Genomic DNA, 27629 nt, shown 5'->3' with positions numbered 1-27629 from the left:
TCACAAATTTGGTGAAAATGTATTTTTTGGCGGACCTTACAGCTGGGTTGCCAGTCACGCAGACCGAAAATACAAAGATATTAGTACGCATGTGTGCAATGTTCAGAGGGGTTTGTGCACCAAAGACAGGTAGCTTCAATATACAGCACACAAGCAGCTCATGTGTTTCCCTTTTGTAATGTTTAGCTGAAATAAGTGCCCCTCCTTTTGCTCTTGACTTTACGCAGCAAAACTTGACTTTTAGCTGTTCCTCGCTCCGCATGTTTAAGACTGGCATCCTTCTTGCTTGGCTGATCTTTCATGGCAGTGACTCCTGCTGGGCTGTGCAGAAAGTGATGCTTTGCACCAGGGCAGTGTGGGATTGGCCTGCTGCGCACCTGCGCTCCTCATCCAGCTATCTGGGGCTTCTTTGCTGGTATTTCACCGGGACCTAGCCCACCTTTTTCTGGTGTGAGGTGACCTCTCTGCTGCTAAAAAGGCAGAAATCAGAAACTTGCATAAAAATGGCTTACTTTGTCTTGGTGTTATTGGTCTTTGTCATTTACCACATGACATCTATCCTCTTGACACTTTCTTATTTGTGTCATCTCTCTCAGTCAGTTTTGCGTTTCCTCGTTTTCCCAATCCTCATAACAATTGTCTTATTTTTTGTGTCCCTTTCATTGCTTCACTCCTTTTTGTTTTATTTCTCTTCTCTGATTCTTCCTTCACTGTTTCTCCTCACTTTCTTGCTTCCTTTTGCTCTCACTTCTTTCGACATCATAAATCTCTTTCTATCTTATCTATGCATTGTTGGTGTAGCGATCACTGTCCATGTTCTCCTTACCATTCTTTCTCTTTCATTCTGCTTTCACTCAGTTTTACAACTTTTTTTGTACTTTGTCTCAAGCCCTGCCTCTTCCTATATTTAAGTAAGGTAGACTAAGCAATTCATAATAATAATAAACATGTGGTTTAATATCCCTTGAGTAGAATTGTGGTCAGAGATTATATACTGTCACATACATTTATTTTAATGCAATTGAAAACAAATAAAAGCCTCTGTTTAATTGAGAGGCAGCAGAGCACTTAGACCAGCCAACAAGTGTTTTGCTCCTCAAAGGCACTTTTTCAAGGCTAAGATGGATTGTTCGTCAAAAATAGCATTATGGTTGGTCTCAAATGGATTGTAGGTAACCTGTTTTAGTCTGTCTTTGTGATCCTAATCATATCTTGAGTTAGCAGATATTCATACTTGTTTAATAGCGAAGTGGCCTTCACAGTACTTTTAAAAGAGTGATCAATATCTTAATTAGTAAAATAGTTCGATGGCATCTGTCGCTGTAGATACGCATGTTTTGCATAGCTCGCCATCTGGTGTTGGGTCGGAGTGTTACAAGTTGTTTTTCTTCGAAGAAGTCTTTCGAGTCACGGGACCGAGTGACTCCTCCTTTTGTCTCCATTGCGCATGGGCGTCGACTTCATCTTCGATTGTTTTTTTTCCGCCATCGGGTTCGGACGTGTTCCTGTCGCTCCGAGTTTCGGAACGGAAAAACAGCTAAATTTCGGAAGATTTTCGTCGGTATTGTTGCGTTCGGGATCGGCGTAGTCAGAATCAACACCGCATCGAAGATCGAAGAGCTCCGGAGCCCTTCGGGGTAGTTTTCGATCCCCGTCGGGGCCTGCTCGGCCCGACCGCGTGTAGAAGAACGCCGATGGAACGGACCCCGTTCCGTTTCTGTCCCAAATGCCACAAAAAATACCCCTATTCAGACCAACACTTGGTCTGTAACCTGTGCCTATCCCCTGAGCACAGTGAAGACACCTGCGAGGCCTGTTGTGCGTTCCGGTCCCGAAAAACACTCCGAGACCGTCGAGCAAGAAGACTGTAAAAATGGTGTCCACGCCGACAGCGCACCGAGAGTTCGAGGTACAGGAAGAGGAAGAAACCTTTTCGATACACGAATCGGACTCCGAGGAATTCGACGAACCGTGAGTAAGACGTCGAAAACCACGCATAAGAAGATTGTCAAGGCCCAGGGGACGCCACTGCCACCAGGCCATGGCTCCACCCATAAATTCGGTGACCGACTGTCGGCACCGAAAAAGGCCCAATCAGTGCCGAGACCGTCCGACTCCGGTCGAGACACCGGCACGCAGCCTTCTCGGGACCGAGAAAGTGCTGGAGACATACATCGACACCGAGATAGCGGTGTAGACACGGCTCGACGCCGAGACAGCGGCACCGATGAAGATCGACGCCGAGATGTTTCGACTCCGAAAAAGAAAAAAGCCACCTCAGAGCCGAAAAAAGATGCAGACAGGGTTTCGGTGCCGAAACAACCTGCAACCGACCCAGTTTCAGGTTCTTATACCGAAGAGCAATCAATGACCTCCCAAATGCGAAAGCATAGGTTTGAGGAAGACCTGCAATCCACCGATGTAGACCATACGCAGAAACGTATTTTTATACAGCAGGGGACAGGAAAGATAAGCACCCTTCCCCCTATTAGGAGAAAGAGAAGACTGGAATTTCAAACTGACCAAACACCACAAACAAAAATGGTGAAAAGGGTTACTCCGCCACCCTCTCCTCCACCTATGATTCACGTCTCGCCAGCACAAACTCCATCACATTCCCCGGCTCACACCACCATGAGCCAAGGTGACCAGGATCAGGACGCATGGGACTTGTACGACGCCCCTGTGTCAGATAACAGTCCGGAGGCATACCCTACAAAGCCATCACCACCAGAGGACAGTACTGCATATTCTCAGGTGGTGGCTAGAGCAGCACAATTCCACAATGTAAGCCTCCACTCAGAACAGGTCGAGGATGACTTTCTATTCAACACCCTCTCTGCCACCCACAGCTCCTACCAAAGCCTGCCTATGCTCCCTGGTATGCTTCGGCACGCAAAGACATCTTTAAGGAGCCGGTCAAAAGTAGGGCAATCACACCAAGGGTGGAAAAAAAGTATAAAGCGCCTCCTACAGACCCTATTTTCATAACTTCGCAGCTGCCACCAGATTCTGTAGCAGCTAGGAAAAGGGCCAACTCCCACACACCTGGGGACGCACCACCCCCAGATAAGGAAAGCCGCAAGTTCGATGCAGCTGGAAAGAGAGTCGCAGCACAAGCTGCAAACCAGTGGCGCATCGCTAACTCACAGGCACTTCTTGCGCGCTATGACAGAGCCCATTGGGATGAGATGCAACATTTCATTGAACATCTACCCAAAGACCTACAAAAGAGGGCAAAGCAAGTGGTTGAAGAAGGACAGAACATTTCAAACAACCAGATACGCTCCTCCATGGACGCAGCAGACACAGCTGCAAGAACAATAAATACATCTGTGACCATCAAAATGGCATGCATGGCTACGAACGTCTGGGTTTAAACCAGAGATTCAGCAGGCAGTTCTCAATATGCCATTCAACGAAAAAGAACTGTTCGGTCCAGAAGTGGACACGGCGATTGAGAAACTTAAAAAGGACACAGACACTGCTAAAGCCATGGGCGCACTCTACTCCCCGCAGAGCAGAGGAAATTACAGCACCTTCCGCAAAACACCCTTTAGAGGGGGGTTTCGGGGTCAGGCCACACAAGCCAGCACCTCACAGGCAACACCATCCAGTTACCAGGGACAGTACAGGGGAGGCTTTCGGGGCCAATATAGAGGAGGGCAATTCCCTAGGAATAGGGGAAAATTTCAAAGCCCCAAAACCCCTACAACTAAGCAGTGACTCACATGTCACTCACCCCCTCCACACAACACCAGTGGGGGGAAGAATTGGTCATTATTACAAAGCATGGGAGGAAATCACTACAGACACTTGGGTTCTAGCAATTATCCAAAATGGTTATTGCATAGAATTTCTACAATTCCCTCCAAACATACCACCAAGAGCACAAAATTTATCAAAACATCATTCCGAGCTCCTGGAGATAGAAGTTCAAGCACTATTGCAAAAGAACGCAATCGAGTTAGTACCAAACACACAAATAAACACAGGAGTTTATTCACTGTACTTCTTAATACCAAAGAAGGACAAAACGCTAAGACCAATCCTAGACCTAAGAATACTAAACACATACATCAAATCAGACCACTTTCACATGGTCACACTACAAGAAGTGTTACCATTGCTGAAACTACACGACTACATGACAACATTAGACCTCAAAGACGCGTATTTCCATATACCAATACATCCATCGCACAGGAAATACCTAAGGTTTGTATTCAAAGGAATACACTACCAATTCAAGGTACTGCCTTTCGGTTTAACAACCGCACCAAGAGTCTTTACCAAATGTCTAGCAGTAGTCGCTGCACACATCAGAAGGCAGCAAATACATGTATTCCCGTATCTAGACGACTGGCTAATCAAGACCCATTCGTTAATAACGTGCTCACACCACACAAATCAAATCATACAAACCCTCTACAAACTAGGGTTCACAGTCAACTTCGCAAAATCCAACATTCTGCCGCGCAAGGTACAACAATACCTAGGAGCCATAATAAACACAACAATAGGAGTAGCCACTCCAAGTCCACAAAGAATTCAAAATTTCAACATCATCATACAACGCATGTATCCAACACAGAAAATACAAGCAAAGATGATATTACAACTCCTAGGCATGATGTCTTCATGCATAGCCATTGTCCCAAACGCAAGACTGCACATGAGGCCCTTACAACAGTGCCTAGCATCACAGTGGTCACAAGCACAGGGTCACCTTACAGATCTGGTGTTAATAGACCGCCAAACTTACCTCTCGCTTCTATGGTGGAACAATATAAATTTAAACAAAGGGCGGCCTTTCCAAGACCCAGTGCCACAATACGTAATAACAACAGATGCTTCCATGACAGGGTGGGGAGCACACCTCGATCAACACAGCATACAAGGACAATGGAACGTACATCAAACAAAACTGCATATAAATCACCTAGAACTGCTAGCAGTTTTTCAAGCACTAAAGGCTTTTCAACCAATAATAGTTCACAAATACATTCTCGTCAAAACAGACAACATGACAACAATGTATTATCTAAACAAACAAGGGGGGACGCACTCAACGCAATTGAGCCTGCTGGCACAAAAGATATGGCGTTGGGCAATTCACAACCAAATTCGCCTAATAGCACAATTTATCCCAGGAATTAAGAATCAACTCGCAGACAATCTCTCTCGAGATCACCAACAGGTCCACGAATGGGAAATTCACCCCCAAATTCTGAACACTTACTTCACGCTCTGGGGAACACCTCAAATAGACTTGTTTGCGACAAAAGAGAACGCAAAATGCCAAAACTTCGCATCCAGATACCCACACAGGCAGTCCCACGGCAATGCCCTATGGATCAACTGGTCAGGGATATTTGCCTACGCTTTTCCTCCTCTCCCTCTCCTTCCTTTTCTGGTAAACAAACTCAGTCAAAACAAACTCAAACTCATATTAATAGCACCAACTTGGGCAAGGCAACCCTGGTACACAACGCTGCTAGACCTAACAGTAGTACCCCACATCAAACTGCCCAACAGGCCGGATCTGTTAACACAACACAACCAAACGATCAGACACCCAGATCCAGCATCGCTGAATCTAGCAATCTGGCTCCTGAAATCCTAGAATTCGGACACTTACAACTTACCCAAGAATGTATGGAAGTCATAAAGCAAGCCAGAAGGCCATCCACCAGGCACTGCTATGCCAGTAAATGGAAGAGGTTTGTTTGCTACTGCCATATTAATCAAATCCAACCATTACACGCAACCCCAAAACATGTAGTGGGTTACTTGCTTCACTTACAAAAATCTAACCTAGCTTTCTCTTCCATTAAAATACACCTTGCAGCAATATCTGCATACCTGCAGCCTACCTATTCAACTTCCCTATATAGGATACCAGTCATTAAAGCATTCATGGAGGGCCTTAAAAGAATTATTCCACCAAGAACACCACCTGTTCCTTCATGGAACCTAAATGTTGTCTTAACTAGACTTATGGGTCCACCTTTTGAACCCATGCACTCCTGCGAAATACAGTTCCTAACATGGAAGGTTGCATTTCTCATCGCCATTACCTCTCTAAGAAGAGTAAGCGAGATTCAGGCGTTTACAATACAAGAACCTTTTATACAACTACACAAAAATAAGGTCGTCCTAAGGACTAATCCTAAATTTCTACCAAAAGTTATTTCTCCGTTCCATCTTAATCAAACAGTGGAACTTCCAGTGTTCTTCCCACAGCCAGATTCCGTAGCTGAGAGGGCACTACATACTTTAGATGTCAAAAGAGCATTAATGTATTACATTGACAGAACAAAGAGCATCAGGAAAACTAAACAGCTATTTATTGCATTCCAAAAACCTCATGCAGGAAACCCAATATCAAAACAAGGTATAGCCAGATGGATAGTTAAATGCATCCAAATCTGCTACCTTAAAGCTAAACGACAACTGCCCATTACACCAAGGGCACACTCAACCAGAAAGAAAGGTGCTACCATGGCCTTTCTAGGAAACATCCCAATGCAAGAAATATGTAAGGCAGCCACATGGTCTACGCCTCACACATTCACCAAGCACTACTGTGTAGACGTGTTATCCGCACAACAAGCCACAGTAGGTCAAGCCGTATTAAGAACATTGTTTCAGACTACTCCCACTCCTACAGGCTGAGCCACCGCTTTGGGGAGATAACTGCTTACTAGTCTATGCAAAACATGCGTATCTACAGCGACAGATGCCATCGAACTGAAAATGTCACTTACCCAGTGTACATCTGTTCGTGGCATCAGTCGCTGTAGATTCGCATGTGCCCACCCGCCTCCCCGGGAGCCTGTAGCAGTTCGGAAGGTACCTTCAACTATTTATATATTATTTTAACCTTAAATAGGTACATACTTAGTCACTTCATTGCATGGGCACTATTACTACAATACAACTCCTACCTCACCCTCTGCGGGGAAAAACAATCGAAGATGGAGTCGACGCCCATGCGCAATGGAGACAAAAGGAGGAGTCACTCGGTCCCGTGACTCGAAAAACTTCTTCGAAGAAAAACAACTTGTAACACTCCGACCCAACACCAGATGGCGAGCTATGCAAAACATGCGAATCTACAGCGACTGATGCCACGAACAGATGTACACTGGGTAAGTGACATTTTCATTCCCTTTGGTCCCTGCAGTCCAGTCAAAAGTGTATGACGTGCAAACCATCTGTTCTTCCAAGAAGGTCACAGTATTACTGGGATCCTTGTAGGACTCGGGCTTTGTTTCAAGCCATTGGGGGAGACAGTGGCACACATAACCCTGGACTTGCACAAGCCTCCTTTACACTGGTGAAGGCAGAGCCTCCTATCAAAGACTACATTAATACTAAAGGGATTGTGTAACATTTAGTGATTAATGATTACAAATTATGACAAACCTAATGGCAAGGTTGTCTGAAAATGTAATTGACCCTCTCCAATGAGAAGGGGAATGCAGCCTGAGCTTTCCATCTTTTTTCCATACTTTTGAGGAGGGCGAGATTAGGTCATACTTGTCAAGGTGGTTTGTCGATTCATGCCAGATGTCCGGAGCAAAACTTCCCTAGTTAGTAGGCACTTCCAGCCGCACATAGGAAAGGGCAAACAAGAGAATTCAGTGTAATATAGGGGGACCCTGGTTTAGCAAGGAAGGAACGGTGATTCTCCCTTAGGCTACTAGACACCTATTGTTTTGGGGCTTGGACCTATACAACTTTTTTTCCCCAACTCTACCCCTGCTAATAATGTAATGCTGGTTTAGCTCACAGCCAATGAAAGAGATTGGTGGAATTGAGCCAGGAAGAAAGTAAGATGCATGGTGTAATTGGCCTGAGCTTTTTCTGAAATAGCCTAATAATCAGTTTTCGGTCATTGGCCGTGATTACCTAATATGAGAGAGCGCACACACTAGGGAGTAGCATTTCCCTATTTACTTGATCCTTGCACTTTCAAAGTTTCTCCTGCTGTGTCGACCTATGCGCCTCTTTCCGTCCCTCACTCCCTGCCAAACATGTCCTCACTCTACCTTCTTCCTACTTTCTGTCATTCACTATATAATGCACGCTACCTTTTGCATCTGTACCTATCTGTCTCACTCTGCTCACTGCTTCCCTCTGCCTTCCTCCTCTTGTGTCATCAAACCCTCTTGTATCTTCTGAGCTCCTACTTTGTCCTGTGTTAAGAGTTATAGATGGCTGTTTGTTGTTATAAAGCGTATTCGTTCTTGTGTTGCAGTGAAACATGTTTTAATTTTATTTTATTCCTTCTCTCAACCCTCCATTCTGATTCCCTCCCTCCTCCCCAACTCTCCCTCCCTTCCTCAACTCTCCCTCCAATATCATACTCATCACAACACTCCCATACCTTCAATTACTTTCCTCCATCCTTACGACTCCCCCTCTCTGCCCCACTGTCTTTTTAACGATACCTAATCTCTTAATACCGTTCTCCTCTCATTGCTGGACTTTTTTTCTCCAATAAATTATTCCCTGTTTTTTTTCTAACCACATCAACACTTTCTATCACCATCAATCTGTCTTTCCTTCAATGATGCTTCTGTGCCCCTCTTCAAACGCTCCCCTTTTCCTTTCCACTCCTTCCATTTTTTTCTTCTAACATTGCTTACATTCCTTTCCCCTTCCACCCCTGCTCATCCATTCCCACTTTATATTAATCCTTCCGCCCTCCATCCATTTTTCCTTCCCAAATCATTTACCTCTTGTCCATCTCTTACCATATTTTCCATTTATTCCTAACTTCCCCTCTTCTTCTCTTTCTCTTGCTCCTGTGCCCCTTTTTTCAACTTTTCCTCCCGTATTTCATCTCCTTCATCTCTTATTTTCATCCTCATTTCCTCACCTTTAACTTGGTCCCACCTTCCTCTTTACCCACTGTTCCCATCGTCTCTTTACTCTGATTTTTCTCTTGTCTTCTACCACTCTCTCCTTTCTTCTTCTATCCCCCTACCTTCGTGTCCCATCTATCCTTTCCACCCCCTTACTCCCTTCCATCCCACCACCTTTTGCTCCCTCTATCCTGGATGGTAACTTTCCTGTCCTCCGCCCTGGATGACAATGCCATTGTTTCCAGGCTATGAACGTGGTAAGTTGATATATCTGCCTCATTTCGATGTATTTTACTCCCCTCCAGTACCCTTACCTAGTGTGACTCCAGTGCCTTGAAAGAGTTGTGTGTATATTCTAACACTGCCCATTTAATTTTGATTGTGGGGAAGATGGTGCCAAAGATGTGGCAGGGTGGGGATTAGTGTATGCTATGCCTAACCCTTCTTGGAGGGACTTTGAGTCTGTATATGAGAGGCTAATGAGTACAAAGATGGTGTGAAAGGGTTATGGCTGAGGCTAGTGTGCAAGAATCCCACATCTATGTAAGAGGTATGTTTGCAGTGCATGGGTGTTGTTATGATAGATATGTTTATATCTATCATAAAGTGACTGTCACCATAAAAGGGTATCCTGGCGCTAAAAATACGTTTGACAGTGAGTTTGAACTTGTAGTAGGAATAGGTCAATTTTAATACACCCAAAACTGGGCTTATTCAAATAGCAATGTTTTGAGAAGTTTCCTCCTGAATTGAAAGTGGTTTTTAACCCCTTTCAGGTAAGTAGGGAGAGCATTTCAATGTTTCGCTGCCAACACACCAAATGAACATCCTCTACATCATGCATTTTTGCAAGAGGGAACAATCACATTGGAGTTGGAAGCTAAACGAAGAAATCGGGCTGGGATATATTGCTGGAATTTATTCTGTAAGTAGGAAGGGAATGTATTGTTTCTGGGTGTGAAGGGGCATTGGCTGTAGAGGGAGTGGCCTGTGTGTGGGATCACTCATTTGGAAATCTGTTTGAGGAGCTCAAAGTATGTGCACTCTCTAGTGGATGAAAGGGCATATCGAAGGCACATAAGACTGTTGTAGGAACCTGTTTGAGTGCAGTGTAAGCCAATACTTTAGAAGTTGTACTAGAGATCTGCCTGAGGTAAAATAGAGTCCAACAGCAGTTTTGAAATACATCTCCAACAACTTATGCAGTATGTTTGAGATTGATAATGCTATTTCCAAAATGATAAAATTCTCAAAGATGTCCTGGCGCTTGTGTTGCCTGCTTATCACTTATGCATTGCATTGCATTGTAACTATTCTTCCTTTAGTAGAGTTCTCTTCTGCTGACATTCTGTGTTTCATGCGGTTGGAGCAATGAAGGTGGAGGTAGTTGATGTTAGAAGATCAGCCACGCTCTGCGAGAGTTGACATAAAGCTCAGAACTGAAAACAAACTGTTATTCTGGAAGCAAACTTTCAAGCTAGAGAAAGATCAGCTTGGGGTAAAAGCCAGTTAGAGCAGGAGAACTTTGAGAAACGGAAGAAGTTCACAATGGTGTGAATGGAAAAAGGTAGACTGTTCCATAGATTTTTACTTAGGACCACAGCATTCCAGCAAATGTGTAGCACAATAATTATTAGTTATTTAGAAGCCAAACATTTTTTAGATTAGTCTTTGAAGAAACTCCAACGAAGATCCTCTTTAGTAATAACCTTGAGGTTTATTTACGTAAAGAACGTCCTCCTTGACTTTTTAGATTATTCCCACTTAGTCAGTCCATATGGTAACAACACGTAGTCAATCTTTGCAATAACAGCCACACATAGTCAATCTTTGCAGTAACAGCCAACACGTGTTTCGTCACACAGTGACTTTTTCAAGGCTGCGAAGAGACGAATATGTGTACTTATAGGAAAGCATGGTTAACAAATGCATAAGGACATGACAAAGCCAAATGGAGCTCAATTGCCAAACATGAAAAGATTTCCACAATGGTGCATGGGTGAAAAAGGGTGCCATATTTTAATTATTTCTGCGAAGCCACAAACATCACCAGGGTGAGTCATATCAGTGCCAAAACATACTGCTTAGGTGAACATGCAGTAAGAGTGTGTGTGTGTGTGTGAGTGTCAGTGAGTGAGTGAGTAACCACAACCAGAAGATGTGGACAAGAGACCCTGTATCCGAAACAAGTAAAAAGGTAACAAGATGGTCAAAGATACTATTCGGACTTGTCACCCTACCAGAAACGTTAAAATTATGGGTCTTATACATATTTCAGATCTGTCAAATGAGAAAGCTGAAATATAATGATGTAACTGGAGACTAATGTGTTAAGAAGGATAAAAAGTATGAAGTGTACATTGCTCACCAACTGTGTGTAAAAATAAAATAAAAAAATAAGCGTGAGCAAAAGTATATGGGGTAATGTGCAAAAATGACCTGCGTTTGAGATGTGTAGTAGAACAACTGTCAGAATATGGTCCAAAGACCATAATTTCCGTAGTGTCCCCAAATGGGCAAATTCCAAGTATTCCAAGTTATGTGATGTTATTAGCAGTTTATAGGGCCATGATAAGTCGTATATCTACACAGAAACTGGTAAAATGTAAAAATAGAATGAAAGGAAGAGGGAAAGGTTGAAAGCTAACATAAGAATATATATCACTGTATTGTAGAAAAGTAGGTCAGTCGCAGGATTTAAAAAATGTAGATTTTATTATGAATACTATATCGTACATATTATAGGTTTGTCCTGACTATTTAACACAAACAAGGGAATATGCAGCTTAGAAGAAGCAAAATGAGTCCAGTAAGCGTAAGGTTCAAATGAACAAAAAGTGGAATGTCTAAACGTCCATCTATGTAACCCAGAAATTAAACAGGACAGTCAGAAAAACTTAGCTTAAACTAATAAAAGTAAGTTGGGGTTACCAACTCAACATGCAGTTGTTAGCAGTTCTATATAAATAGTTATGGTACCCGCTAGGGTAGAGGGTAAAGAGAAGACCCATACATGGCGGGAATATTGTTATAGGTTCATATGAATAGATTGATGGATTTCATGTAGAAGGCACGGCAGTGAGTGGGTGTGTAGGAGTCCTATTAGAGGGACTTTTTGAGTGTTTGAGAGGCATATACTCTGTTCGAAGTAAGTCCCCCTGCAGCAGCTCTTTTTAAGGAAAACTGCCAAGCAGTCCGATGTTCAAGGATGAAATATGTTAGTAGAGTTAGCGTAAGGTGATGTTTTGGTGTCTGTGGCAATGCTAGCTATTGTCTGAGGGGAGCAAACTCCGGAGACCCATGTGAGTGTGGACTTGATGTTTGTGAGTAATGAAACGTAGCATGCAGGAGAAGGCTGTGGTGTTTCTAGTGCCACGTGCTGGACTTAAGGGCAGCAGGTGAGAAGGGGCGTACATGAGATGACCACATGAAGCTGCGGCATGAGCCTTTTCTATGGTGACGAGTTGTTGGAAGTGGTCTCTTTTGCCCCTTCATGCTCTGGGGCAGAGTTCCAGTGCAGAGTCTCAGTTTTGGGACAGACTGATAATACCCTGTCCTGCCTTTGAGACAATCGGAGAGATGATAGATCTCTGAATAGTAAACACAATACAGCTGTTCCACATAAATAAAGCATTAGAAAGTACACATTGGATGTCCACACTGAGGGGGTGTTCTACTTGTAGGATAATGTACATCAAAGTGGATGACGCCTTCACCACTCAGGGGCATGCACATGAGACTGCTCTGTGGCTGAGAGCTGCAAAACTTTAGGCTAATGTAGAAGAAAGTGTGTAGACTGAAGGCTGTTTTAATGTGAGGTGGACAATGCGTGTAAAGTGACGGGTGGGAAGGTGAGCCATGGAGTGATTCTGGTCAGAATTGAGTTAAGTTGATTAATACCTATGTTTCGCTAATTTTTGGAACACTTGCAGTTTGTCTTAATTACTGCTGCCAACTGCCAACCTTTCTGTTTGATTTGCTAAGTTGACGTATATCCTACAACTTGCACATAGCCATAGAAGCATTTTCTTCCACATAGGTTGGGAAATCTACCATTTCAATTTTTTCTTAGTGAGCAAGTGGCCTTTGTGACAAGGGAGAGCCACTCAGATCGAAAGAACTGCCTTGACGGAGAGGGGGCTTTTGTGTTGTATTGAAAAGTGCGCACAGCTGCTTCAAGATACGGTCAACTGGACCAAATCTCAAAACCATAACAATATGCCAGAGCACGTGGTTGAAGTATCAACTTTGTGCAGAAGTGTTGTGCTTGGTAAATGACTGTTTATAAACCAGGCTAAGGTTACTGAATTTAACCAGCATACGCAAAACCAGTAGCCTGTGCTAATTAAAAGCATTAGTCAACCTGTTTACTTTGCCAATGCTAGTTGGATGTGCTAAACAGCAATAGGGACAAAAGAAAGCCAAAATGCAGCACACGGGACAACAACAAGAAACCACATGCCCACCCATGGAGTGCTGAAGGAGAAAAGATAACAAGCATTTTCAATGGAACGGGGCTCGCATTTGCTCGAGTTGGAGCTATTTGCGTTGTAAACTACTAACCTAACTTTTCTTGCCACACAAATTAAAAGAAAAAACTATGTAAAATGCAGTGCGATCGCGCTGAAATTGAAAATGAAAAAACGGAGCGCGATCGCGCTGCGGGGGAAATTGACAGATAAAGTACTCCAGAAACCAGGCTCAAAACATCGAGCCTCGTATGTTTCTAGTAGTTTACCGATACTGTGTAGGCGGGCTAAACACTGGAAAAGGCATGACGTATGCATGCCTTTCACAAATGAAAGCAAGCAGATGTTAAAGAGCAAGCCCAGGAACCAATGAAAGAGACTGACGTGACCTGGCGTGGTTTGAAGCCCAAAGAAAGATTACTTTATGGACGGAGCGCTTTGCGCTCGCCCATAAAAAGTAATTACTTGAATGTATGCAGTGGAAATGTACAAGTCATCTAGAACGGTGGTAAAGAAGCTGTGCTCCAGGGAAGGGACAAACGCAAGAACAGGGAAAAAAGCCATTGAATAACAAGCAACCAAATCAGATAAACAAGAACACGACCCAATTATGAGCAACGGGCTCACCCAAAGCCCACTCGAAATGTTGGTATTGTTCACAACAGCTAAATGTTATCTGTAGGCGAGACAAAAAGGAACCCGTTTTGCTGTACAAGGTCATCATGTGGAGTGTACAGAAGGCTTTGTGGGACATGGAACGAAAGTGCATTGTGAAGTCTTTCTGCATTGATAAATTTGTCTTTGGTGTTTCGTGGCCATGGTCCAAGTACATTTTACCTTGGGGGCAGCTCTGGAATGCAGCCAGTCTTGTCTCTGTGCCTTAGAGGAGGAAGGAGTGGTAAACTGGTTTGGGCACAGGGCTGGGGACTTGTTTCCCCTGCATGCTGTGCCTCTGGCGCTCTGTCTAACCACGGACACATGCTATTATCTCTGCGTACTAGCAGGAGTGGGGAAATGGTAACAGCAGACTGACTTGTCATTCTTCCTTTAAATGTTGCCCTGTGGCCGGGCACTGAGGTGTAAAGCCAGTCTTCACAGATATGGCGCCACTCCTGTTTCAGAGTAATTATCATGAAACCTGAAGAGTAGAGGCAAATTTGGTTTTATTGCTGACACGACCATACGTTGCTCACCTTGGTAGTTGGAAATGTTTAATTCCACTGCAACTCTGCCACCTCTCCCACCCTTCTTTGAAGTCCCATTGGTATTCCTTCATAAGACCTTCTCTGGATAGAAGCTGATCGGATCCACCATGCATGAATTACCTTGAGTATTAACAGTCCGCCAAGCCATCAAATACAAAAGTCTTGTGCCTTCCTTTCCCCTAGACGTTGTGATTCTGTATGTTGTACATGAGGATACCCTTTCTTGGACAGATAATTGGGGTACAAAGATGCAAAAGACGTGAGGTAACGAGACCAGGCATACACCTCTTCCTTTGTGGACATACTGTTATGGATGAGGCAAGTTCGAACATATCCATGGAAACAGTTGTTTTTGCACCTTCAAATCACTACAGTCAAAACATCATTAATCATAGTATAGACGTTTCTGGTGTCCGGTAGAAGTGTTAAATTTAGCTCAGCTTGAAATGTATGTATATGTTGGCATTTACATACCACATTCCTAGCTAAATGGTAATAGGCCACTTACTAAGTTGTTGAACACAAATAAGCATTGACAAAACCAGTAGGTCTTGCCTTCTGCCTTTGCCCGGGCAGCCCTCCTTTCTTTGGCAGTGCTTTTTTGCCAATGCAATTCAGCATTGACAAAATAAAAGTTACCGCTGGTGGTGAGCAGCATTGGCAAAAAGTGTTCATCATGCAGAAGCTACAGAGAATTCATAATGATGCTGCTACAAGCACACCCCTGCCTTAAGGGCCCTCCACTGGTTAACATTTACCAGACGATGCACCCTCATGCTGCTTTGTATCGCACACAAAGCATTACATGACAAAGTACCACTCTTCATCAGGAAAGAAAGTCAACAGATACATACAACAAAGGAATCTGTGCTTACAAATGGCCCCACCTCAGAATTCCAACATACAAGAAAAAAATCATGGGTGTAACATCTTTCTTTGTCCAAGCAGCCAAACTATGGAATTTGCTACCCACAGACTTAAGGTCCACTAACAACCATCTCAGCTTCAGGAGATTAGTCAAGAATTGTCTCTTCCCCACATGACCACTATATTAACACTACGACAGTGCACCACAACAGCATACACATGCATGACAAACTATGCTTCTCATAATATAAAGATTAGGTTGTTGTTATGAATGTGTCATTGAACACTGAACTATGCTTCCTGTTATAAGGAGATACATTAATATAAAGATAAAAGTACATAGTATTACTACTATTATTATTATTAGAGATACAAGTCATACAAATATAACTAACATGCCATGATATGCTGTTTCTATCTACATACAGGTGCATATATGGAGGGAAGTTAATTATAGTTATTTGAAAAAAAAGCTGCTGAAAAAATCATGTGGTTCCTGGAAATCCACTGCAGGATTCTTATACTTAGCCCCAAGATGCGTAGTCCAGGCATTTATTTATGGAGTCAAAAACCTGAAATAAAAACCTCAAATTTCATTTAAACTAATATTTCTCCAGCAAGACACCCTCCCCAGATTTATAACTTTAGAATAATTTCCTGCCATCAGCCTGGACCTTAAAAAGCTGAAACTTTTATTGTATTCCAAAACACATATTGTTTTCTACCGTCCGTCAGTGTGAAACAATAAAGCAACCAGTGAGTGGGGTAGAGAAATCAGACATCAGGCAGTTATTTTACCTCCGTTCTTTTATCTACTTCAGTACAGGAGGGCCACGGACGAGCTTTTATGTTTTTACACAAGCTTTTCACGTTTTAAAGGAACCCCCTTCTCTCCAAAAAGATTCTTTCAACATCTTTTGACTTTTACTCTAGTTTTTCAGAGCCAAGAGTATTCTTGTTCATCTTCTTTGTGATGGAATGAGCTGACCGAAGTGTTGCAGCTTGTGTGATGGCAAGATCTTGTAAGGATGGACACTGAAGATGCCTATACCTATCTGCTTTTTGACCGTGATATCTCAGCTTACAAAAACTGCTTGAAGATGTGACTCCGCTCTACGAGGAACGGACTGTTAAATATGTTGATAGCACAGTACATTAAGGCCATAATGCGACAACTTAAGAAAGGGTTTCTGGGCTTAGTACTAGGCTTAGGTGAGAGCCTCTTCCTAAAAAATGCCAGTAAAGCTTCCCTTTATTCAACCTCCTTCGACGTGGCTTCCACTCTTCCCAGCTAGATGCTCGTTTGGCTTCATTGTCTGCATTGCCGCATGGCTATCACGCTGCCATACTCTCTGCCATTCAGTTTAGCATATAGGAGCAGAGTGATTGGTTTCTGCTGAGAATAAGATGCTCCTTTAACAGCCAGATTGATTGCCACAGAGTGGTTCATTCCTGAGCAGTTTGGCGCTGGGAATTTGAACTTCAGTGAGCTATTTCGGTGTAGGAGAGCTATATAACCAACCTCTTACGAGGAAGATGGGATTGAAAATCCAGGATAACCTAGGAACCGTCTCCATTCGTTGGAGAACGGCCCATACAGTGATGATAAGGCTGTGAGGGTGTTTTCGCGGCCGATGGTATAAAGCAGAATAGGCAATATTTTCGCACTAAAGAATCACTTCTGGATAATCTCTTATGGGTTGATGTCCTGTTGAATATAGCTGCAAGGTACAGCAGCGTAGAGAACATTCTAGCTGCACTTCTATCAGAACTTTAAGTGAAATCAAAGCCAGTGTTTGGTTGCTGAAGCGTTTTGTTTATTTTTTCGTTGACACAAGGTGGTGCTTAGGGCTCACTCTTCCTTCTTGCCAAGGGTTGTCTCCGAGTTCTGTCCGTATAAATGGGGCCTTAGATGTAATGCTTTGCACACTCCTGCCATCTAGTGTTCGGCATGGACGTTGAAAGTAGTTTTTTTTGTCAAAGTAAAAGGTTTCCTTTTCAAGGTGATTTACGATTCTCTTCCTTTAGATTACCCCCCCCCCCCCCCCCCCCCCCACAACACGCCCGAAAAGGAAGCCCAGCGCTAGATGGCAGGAGTGTGCAATGCATGTGAATCTACAGGCTGGGAATAAGTAGTTATTTCTAAGTAGCATTTTCCATACACTTACCTGATATTTTCTTTCTAGAATCTGGTGATCGATTCAGAACATGCTCCTCGTACCTTGGATATGTAATGAGTGAAAAATATACAAATAAAAATGCTAACAATAATAAAGCAATAAGGTAACTTATAGTTCCATACTCCTAGGACAGTGTAGAGGAGGAGTTTACATAGCGGTTCATAGAGGGCAGCCATTCATATTACCCCAAGACAAACATGATGCTAACATAAGAAAAGCAGCAATGGATGGGGGGGGGGGGGGGGGGGGGGGGGGGGGGGGGGGGTGCATGTCCCTCTCATCAAGATCTGTAAAGCAGCTACTTGAAGATCAGTGCACACGTTTTGGGGTCAATGTGGCTCAGATTTGGGTACTAGAGCATGTGTTCTGGTAGAACAGTCAACCCTCAGGAATGTCTTGTCTGATCAAACCTTTTAATACTGCCTGCTCTCCTAAGGGTGGCAGGTACCGCTGTAAAACAGATTGTAAAGTTTTGAAGCTACGGATGAGTCTTCAATCATAACTGATCCTCGCCTTATTGTACCTTTGTCTCCATGACCAATCCTGGAAAAAAAGAGTGGAGGAAAAATGTCTGTCTGATGGTTGATCGCTTGTCCTCAAGTTTGCTTCACTTGTTGACAGATACCACATTTGCTGATTCTCTCATGTGTTTTATCTAATGGTTTATCTTTCAAAACCTCTTTTCTTGGAGAAAAAAAATAGAAAACATTTGTTTGTTCTGGAAAAAATATTTTAATAATTGTTTATAAGAAGGTCCCTTTTGGTGCTATGTATGGATTCTAAGATTATGAATCTGGGAGGAATAACCTTGTTGGAGAGCTACTGGTACAGGTATGTATTTTTTATTACAAATACCAACAACTGCATAGAAGACAATGGAGACCACCATAGCGAACGACACCGTTTTCATTCCAGCCACACAACATCTGTCTCTTAAAGAAAGGTTGTCAAATGCCATTAAACGCCTGATAAAACCTGTATGGTAAATTACCATCTCTCCTTCTTATGCAGTAATGAATCCAATAACGTCACTCCAGTAGATAAACACACAGCTAACTAGAACTAGGTGTGCAAATCTCCATAGAGTGTCCACTGCAATTCGCAGTACATTAGCGCTGTTGAAAACTTCCGGAGCCACCAGACTCAACTATTTTTTTTCACTTTATAACACATTCTGAAAACATTCTGATGAAGACCTGCCTTTATTTTCTTCTCTGCTATATAAACCGTTGTGTAGTGATTATTTGGGTGATAGATATAGATCTAGGCAATGGGTTTTGCTGGTGAAATGCAATCCAAGACTTTTTTCTTTCACGGAGTCAGTTCACGGAGTCAGTAGGATTACCCTAACCTAATTTAGTGACCACTATCCATATCTCTAAGCTGATCTCTATGGTAGGGGCTATTTTACCAACACAAAAGGATGATGGATAGAGTGCTGAACAAGGCAAACACCCACCCCCAGTCACAGATCCGGGTTTAATCCATCGTTCTTTTGCTCACCATGCCACCCTAGGTTGGACCCATCCATATGCAAATCAGTCTTGACCCTGTTCCTCATGGGAACAGTCTAGCCTGAACTGCCAAGCCAGGTCCTTCCCGGACCGGAAACAAGCATCCTGGGACCGGTTTCAGGGTATCACCCTTCATCAGCCAGGCTAGCTTGAATCCAGTGGCACAGTGAGCAAGGGCCCCATGTCTGGGCATACCCTTCCCACTTTAGCCAGGGGCACAGCATGGTCAGTCTCCAGACAGGTTTTTCGTTATTCACACACGCAAACATATTTTCAATCTTAAGTTATTTTGTGAACTATTCAAATGATGGGCCCCATGGCCTTTGAAACTCCCACCTGTGTTGGTGATATAAACTACATGCTGTTCATCCATTGATGGTTGGCCTGTAGAGATCCCTAAAGCGTGTGCATACATCTGAAACACACGTGTTTTACCAGCACTGGTCGGGGCAGGTGAAAGCTAGGATTACCCCAAGGTAGGCAATTCTTTCTCAGACTGACACAGTGTAGAAACGTCTTTCTCTCCGAAGCCCCACGGCTTTACATTTTAATAACTTTATATATTTTGGCCCCCTTGGGCTTGGAAACTTATAGTTTCTAATGGGGTGGATGGGGGGGGGTGCCTTGCATTGAGGACCTTTATTTTAGGAAGATAGCTTCACGACCATTCTGTTAACATATTGTGCTACTGCACAGTTGTTGTATTGTGTGATGTGTGCAGTGTTGGTTTCTGTAGACTTTTAAGACCCTTAAAAATCATGTATTAGTTTTGCGGTACTGAAATGGTGTAACATTTACCGATGCAGATTTTAGGGGTATGTTCCAGTGTGTGGGTGCGCCTGTTTGCTAAGAATAAATACTTGACTTTGATATTTTTAAAATGTATGAACCCTTATCTGGTTACATGACAATCATCGGTACTGGTTGCCAGCCTCTGTTTGTTTTATCATCGCCCTAAATATCATTACTACTCCCTCATCAAAGGAGTGGCCAGTATGATCAGCGCGAGGATGCAACTCTGTGCTGACATAAACAGCATGCGTAAGGGAAAGAATCATTAAGTTCCTTGAAAAGAATGGGTCACTATAGAAGACCGATCACTGTTGGCGTCTCCTTAAGGGCACTGATTTGAATGTTTAGCTGAGAGGCAAATCCTCCTGATAGTGGCCCCCTTCAGCAGTTGGGTGATGTCTCAATGGCAGTGCCAATTGCTGCCAACAATGTTTAAAATTAATTATGTGTTCATATTTGGATTCAATTCCAGTTTTGTATCTTTTTCTTAATTCATTAGAATTCGTAATTTGCTTTTTAAAGTTGCGAGCCTTCGCAGTCAGACTTAAGACAGTGTATTGGCAGCCTTCACCCTTCATAGTGTGTTTCCACCCTTACTTGTTTTGTGGTCGAACTACAGCTACTGCACTGAGAGAGGATTATAGTGAGAAGCTTCACGACATTTGACTATTGTTGAGGAAAGAGGAAAGCTGAAAATTTCTGCATATGTTTCAGAGTTTCAAAACCTCATAACTTTAGAACGAAATATTCAAAGTCAGTGAAAACAAAAGTAATGAAAGCATAGTGTAGGTAGATCCTAGTTCTTCAATGTAGTATTGTCCTGTTATTAAACATAGTTTCCATAAAGCCTTGCTCAACTTGTTTTGAAAACAAAGAAGAGAGACTATATTGTTTTCTGTGTACTGGCCCTTAAATTGCTTCGCTTGGTGTAAGTCCTCATCAAAGTTCAAAGTATTGAAGGGGGGGAGTGTGGTCCCCACTTATTCAGTGCATTATACGGATCTGTACTTCTCCCTGGCATGAGATGACACTTGGCTATGAAAGAGATTACCCCCTGACCATTAATCTAACTGTGCAACTGTCTATGAATAGCCCTTGTGTTTGCAGTGCCCTCACACTGTCCCATCTACCTGTTGTTGCCTCATTGCTTCCTGTATTACATGTTGTTTTGGGCCAGTACAACAAATGTCTTTTTTCTACCTGTGTCCTAGGACCAAGTGGCAAAGGATAAAGCACTCCAAAGCATGGCTGCCATGTCCTCGGCACAGCTAATTTCTGCCACTGCTATCCAGAGCAAGCTGGGGATGTCCAGCATCTCTCAGTCCCCATTTGCGCCTGCCCCCGGGGTGAGTACTGACTGAACTTTTCATTATAGTGGACACTCCATTCCTGTGCCACGTTGGTGCCATGGGAGAGGTTACTTTGGATTAACACAGCTTCTGAAGTCACAGAAAAGACAGATGAGGAGTGCAGAAAAAATTATACCTGTATGGAGTATACCATGGTATACATGGAGTATACTATGTAACCACAATCATGGAAATATCTTCAGCTCATAATTTCCCTTGCAGATAGGAATAGGATCAGTTGCTGTTCGATCTGCCTACATTTCCATTTGTACAACCGAAGACGTGATTTATCGACTGGATTGCATGTACCCCAAGTATATGTTTATTAGCAAGGCTCATTCTATGTACTCAAGGGGTGCATAGGCTAAGTTAGTTGTTATTTTCCACTCTACTTTTCCCTTCGGCTTTTACAGTCAACACAATATTAATTTAATATTTCATCTTTCTTGTTTTATTTTTCAGTCACCTGACTTTTTCCAGTTCTGGCCAGCAGGTGCTGGTCAAGCAAGACTAACGCAAGAGTAAGTTATCACAAAGCTCTTGAAATGATATCAGCATGCATCCACTTGTAGTTTAGGGATGAGTGATGTACTTTGGTCTTTAAAGAGCTGCGCCAGCACATGCCAGCCATCATTGCATTTCAAGTCTTGAACAAGTTTATTTGTGGCTTGATCAGTAGGGAACATAATTAGATGCTAACCTGTACACCAATTTCACGCTTTCCTTTGCTAAATAATTTCGCTAAATTTTGGTGCCGGATCATGGAAAACGACATTTTGCTTTTTCTGATATTAAACTTTGCCAAGCCAAATTAGATTCTCCCATTGTCCCCACCATTGATATGTCATCTATAGGGTCTTCTATGATTGTTCACTGAATTTCCTGAGTTGCCAAAGAAACATCTGATTTGCTCCAATGTTCCTTCCTTCCTTCCATGCTTTTCAGAGTCGGGATTCATGGTGTAAAAGGATTTCCTGTGCAGTATGCAGAGTAACATATTTTGTAGGTGGTAATTAATATCTTACATTATTTACCAAAAATCCGTTCTATCCCTAAAGTTGGTATATATATTTTTTTTTCTAACTTTGGCGTTGGCATAGAATGAACTGCTGTACTTTTTATAGTTATGAAGACATTTATATAACTGTCTGATTGAACTCTCCCATAATCAAGGAAGAGAATCAGCAGTACCTGAGTTTTACAGCCAAAGAATAAGCATTATGAATGTTTACTTGCAGTAACACACACACACTTTTTGCCTGACATTGATGCTGACTTGACTGAGAGTGTGCTGGGATCCTGCTAACCAGGACCTAGCACCAGTGTTCTTTCCCTAAAAACGTACCATTCTTTCCACAATTGGCACACCTCTGGTGCACAGATAAGTCCGTTGTAAAAGGTACCAGTGGTACCAAGAGCCCTGTGGCCAGGGAGGGTCCCTAAGGGCTGCAGCATTTTATGCCACCCTAAGGGACCCCTCACCAAACACATGCACACTGCCGTTACAGATTGTGTGTGTTGGTGGGAGAAAAAAGCAAAGTCGACATGGCATCTCTCTCGAGGTGGCAAGCCCACAAAACACTGCCTGTAGCATAGGCAAGTCACCTCTCTAGCAGGCCTTACAGTCCTAAGGCAGGGTGAACTATACCACAGGTGAGGGCATAGCTGCATGAGAAATATGCCCCTACAGTGTCCAAGTCTATTCTTAGACATTGTAAGTACAGTGTGGCTATATTAAGTATATGGTCTGGGAGTTAGTCATTATGAACTCCACAGCTCCATAATGGCTTCACTGAATACTGGGAAGTTTGGTATCAAACTTCTCAGCATAATAAACCCACACTGATTCCAGTGTTGGATTTATTCTAAAAAGCACACAGAGGGCATCTTGGAGATGCCCCCTGTATTTTACCCAATCCTCTAGTGTAGGGCTGACTGGTCTGTGCCAGCCTGCCACTAGCAGACACGTTTTTGACCCCCTGGGGTACTGTTTCCCAAAGTGTGCGCCGCAGAACCCCGGTGCGCCGTCAGAACTCGCCACGGGCACTGCGCACACCTTAGGAACATTGGAAATGCTTTCACTGTGTGAAAGCAAGACTCGCAGTGTAAACAAATCAAACTTGGTGGGTTTTACAATTTACATCATAACATTGCAAAACCCTAACATGTTTGATTTTTTTTCTCGCTGCGATTCTTTCTCTTTCATACTACTGTTACGTTTAGAGCGGAGTCGTGCAGTGGCATGAAAAAGAAAGCATCACCGTGCAAATACATCAAACTTGTTCGGTTTCTGCAATGTTATGTTGTAAATTGCAAAACCCATCACGTTTGATGTGTTTCCACTTCGAGTATTTCTCTTTCATACTACAGTACAGCTAACAAAGCTGCACGGTAGTATGAAAGAGAAAGGCTTGCAGTGGAAACAAACAAAACATTATTGGTTTTACAATAATTCGTAACACTGCAAAAACCTAACAAGTTTGATTTATTTGCATTGCGATTCTTTCTCTTTCGTACTACCATACTTCTCCATTCTAAAGATGCTGTGTTTAAAACGAAGCTGTACTGAAGTATGAAAAATAAAGCATCACAGTGCACAAAAATCAAACTTGTTAGGTTTTTGTAATGTGCATTTGTGGCCCCAAGTAACCCATGTGGGGGAGTTATGGAACACACCTGTCGCAGAAGCCCTTTATCAGCTTCATCCCAATTATTTTCAGGGAGAAAAATGGAAGTGCTCCAGAGGCCTGGCTTACAACCCCTCACCTGTTAAAAAAAAAAAAAAAAAAAAAAAGCAGCATAACTGGGAGCCACAGCCAATGGCCAATAAGTCAAGGGAGCCGCAGGCTGAAAAAGTTTGGGAACTACTGCCCTGGGGTTGAGGTTCTTTGTGCTCTTTGAGGCCAGAAACAAAGCCTGCTCTGGGTGGAGGTGCTTCACACCGCCCCCTGAAGGAAATGTAACACCTGGCAGTGAGCCTCAAAGGCTCAGGCTTCGTGTTACAGTGCCCCATGGCACTCCAGCTAGTAAGTTGTCTGCCCCCTGGACAAACCCCACTTTTGGCGGCACGTTCGGCGGGAAACATAGGAAAAACAAGGAGGAGTGACCACTTCAGTTGGGAACACCCCTAAGGTGTCCAGAGCTGAAGTGACCCTCCTCCCTGCAGAATCCTCCATCTCGGTTTGGAGGACAGGGACCCATAGGGTTAGGTTTGTGTCCCCCTCCACTAAGGGAGTGGACACAAGAAGGGTGCAGCCACCCTCAGGGACAGTAGTCATTGGCTACTGCTCTCTGATCCCTGTAACACCCCTAAATCCAGGATTTAAGGGCTCCCCTGAACCTAAGTCGTCCGATTCCTGGTGACCTGTCAAGAAAGAAGGACTGCTGAGCTGAACCCCAGCAGAGAAAAAGGAAGACGCAAACTGAATTGGCCCCAGCCCTACCGGCCTGTCTCCTGCTTCAAAGAACCTGCAGCAAGAAAGCAACGCATCCTGTGGGACCAGTGAACTCTGCCAAGTTCCAGAGGATTGCCATGCACTCCAAAGGACGAAGAACTCCTGTGGACAGCAGCCCTGTCCAAGAAGAAACTACAACCAAGGGACTCCAGAGCCTCCCCGGATCTGTGAGTCCTGACCACCCTGCTCCCGCTCCGTCGGCCGGTGACCAGGTGGCCCAACCAGCTAGAGATAGTCCCCAGGGGATTGTGAGCAAGTGCCCACCCTGGGTTGGCCCCTCCATGGCAACGCCTGCAGAAGGAATCCCGAGGACCCCCTGGCTGCAAAAGCTCCGGACGAAGATATCCATTAGCCTAAAAGACCGCTGCACCCATAGCCCTGAGGCTTTGGAGAACCCGACCTCCAGTACAGCTACATTCAGCAGGCAGCCCTCCTCCCTTTCCGGCCTGTGGTTTACCCATGTTGACCCCCTGGACCTCGCTTGCAGCCTCTTGAGTGACTCCCGAGGTCACCTCAGAGACCAGCATTGGAAATCCGATGCCTTGTTTACGCCCTACACCCGGCGGCCCCAGTGCCGCTGAAGGTGTGTGCTTGATGCTTACTTGTGGCCACCCCAGTGCTCCTCCAAACCCCCCTGGTCTGCCCTCTGAAGTCACAGGTACTTACTGCCGGCAGTCCTGATTCTGAGTGCCCCCAGTCTCCATAGGAGCCCATGTTAAATTTGCCTCAACTTTGACCTCTGCACCCTCTAGTGGGTGTTTGGGGTTAACTTGAACCCCGACATGTCGACTTCCTAACCTCCGGAGACTGGAACTGTAAGTCAAGTACTTATCTATAAATTGTTCTGCCCCCTCCCCCCCCCCCCCCCCCCCCCAGAACTGTTCCTGAAAATTGCAACTTTTAAAACCGATAATTGCCAATATTTCAAAAAACTGTATAGCTTATCGATTTCAAACAAAATACTATTGATACATGGATGAAATACGAATCTATTTAAGTAGTTACCTGCAACTTGAATCTTGTGGTTCGAGAAATAAATTAAGAAAAGATAGTTTTACTATATATAAACCATTGGTCTGGAGTTAAGTCATTGAGTGTGTGCTTCTTCTGTTTTCTGTGTGTGTACAACAAATGCTTTGCACTACAATCTGATAAGCCTAACTGCTCGACCACATTACCACGAAAGAGAGCATTAGTATTATCTACTTTAGCCTCTGTTAAGCCTCTGGGGAACCCCTGGACTCTGTGCACACTGTATCTCATTTTGATATAGTATATACAGAGCCAGCTTCCTACAATACTGTTGTATTCTCAAAATACCCACAAGAGTGAAATCAGAGGTGGAAGCGTATCTACGCATCAAATTAGCACATTTGTTCCCACTCTTTGAGGACTGTGTGATCACATTGCTGCCTTCCGCAGCTGGTCAGGCAGTCTGTGTCTGGTTTGTAACTCTCTTCAATTTGGAAGATTTCACTAACCAGAAAAGGTCTCATGTGGCCCAGCCGCAGATACTTATGTTTATAGCATCAGCGATAGACTTTCATGATTACACTTTTGCAATGATTATCCTCCAAATCTAGACAGTGATAGATTTTTATGTCTCATCTGAGACAGCACAAGCACAGTCGTTTGTGAGATATTTTATTTACATACAGAGGGCTTAAAGCTTACCCATTGCTTGCCATACTTTGGCTTAATTGTGTTATTTGCTGGGTCCTATGTGGTCAGTGCATGCTGGCTTCCCTTTCTGTTCATTTGTTTATAACATGCCAGGCCATACTGTGCTATAGAATGACAAGCCATAACTTACCATACCATACTATACAATGACAGGCTGTACTATTCTATAGAATGACAGGTCATACAATATCATATCATACCATACCATACTACACATTGACAGGCCATACTATACCATAATATAACACAATATAAAATGACAAACCTTGCCATATCCACGTTACCGTACAATGACAAGCCATACGTAAAATACAATGCTAGGCCATGCTATATAATGACAGACCATACTATACAATACCAAACAATGAGAGGCCATACCATACCACACGATACTGTGACAGTGTACACCATACACTACCATACTATACAGCGACAGCCCATACCATACCATACCATACAATGGTGGTAAATACCATACTAAACAAAAGTTATCATACAATCATATTATTATAAGTGTGTGATAAAATGATATATATTACATTAATCATTTTGTACAAAGGCTGTTAAAAAGCATTCCCAAATCCAATAGGTTGTGTTTGTCAATGCTTGTTTCTCTCATCCTGCTACTTCACCCTTGTGGCTTTAAAGACTTCCACACCTGGTGGGGTCTTTCATCTATGGTGTTCCTTTGGCTTGGATTTTAAAGAGAATTTTGCAGTGCCATCTGGCTCACGTCAACAGGGGACGAAAACATTACCTTCATTGTAATTTCGGTACTTTTAAGACTTCTTGTCCCTCCTTCATAACTGCCAGAGTTAGCAGATGCTGTTTTTCAACCTTGTTTGTGGAAACAATCGTTGTTTATGTTCCTGACCTACCTGCCAGGTTTGGCAATTTCCAACCAGTCGTGAAGGCAAGAGACTACACTACACTACGCTACAGCCACCTTGAACATATCTTTTTTTGTTTTGTGTATTTAATACAGTTGTGCAATAGGCAAAGCCCCAAAATAAGAATTAGAGAGAGCAAAGCTAGTTTGTAACGTATTCTTCAAACATTATGACCTCAAACCAGTGCTTAATTTGTGCTTGTTGTTTCCGGTGCTGAGCACCGGCATTTACTTTTTAGGGCCGGGGTTTATTCTTCTGCCTCAAGCATTTGCTGCGAGCAAAGACACATATGGGAAAGACGGAGGAAAGGAAAAAACGAAATAGCGTAATAAAGGGAGAAAGTAGAAAG

The 27629-nt window shown here is 43.4% G+C and overlaps 1 protein-coding gene across 6 annotated transcripts in view; it reads left to right on the top strand.

The window, feature by feature from the left end:
* Window positions 1–27629, top strand: part of TEAD2 (TEA domain transcription factor 2) — a 141003-nt gene that overhangs the window by 98806 nt on the left and 14568 nt on the right. For 4 of the 6 annotated variants that reach the window (XM_069200812.1, XM_069200808.1, XM_069200809.1 and 1 more), the window contains 3 exons: window positions 9122–9133; window positions 21115–21249; window positions 21715–21773. In XM_069200812.1, coding sequence (XP_069056913.1) covers window positions 9122–9133; window positions 21115–21249; window positions 21715–21773 — 206 coding nt within the window. The remainder of the gene's footprint in view (window positions 1–9121; window positions 9134–21114; window positions 21250–21714; window positions 21774–27629) is intronic. The other 2 variants (XM_069200813.1, XM_069200811.1) reach the window with 1 other exon arrangement.

The sequence above is a fragment of the Pleurodeles waltl genome, chromosome 7, assembly GCF_031143425.1.
Source record: "Pleurodeles waltl isolate 20211129_DDA chromosome 7, aPleWal1.hap1.20221129, whole genome shotgun sequence".
NCBI lineage: Eukaryota > Metazoa > Chordata > Amphibia > Caudata > Salamandridae > Pleurodeles > Pleurodeles waltl.
The sequence above is the reverse complement of the archived record's forward strand: the minus strand, read 5'-3'. Positions and strand labels throughout refer to the sequence as shown.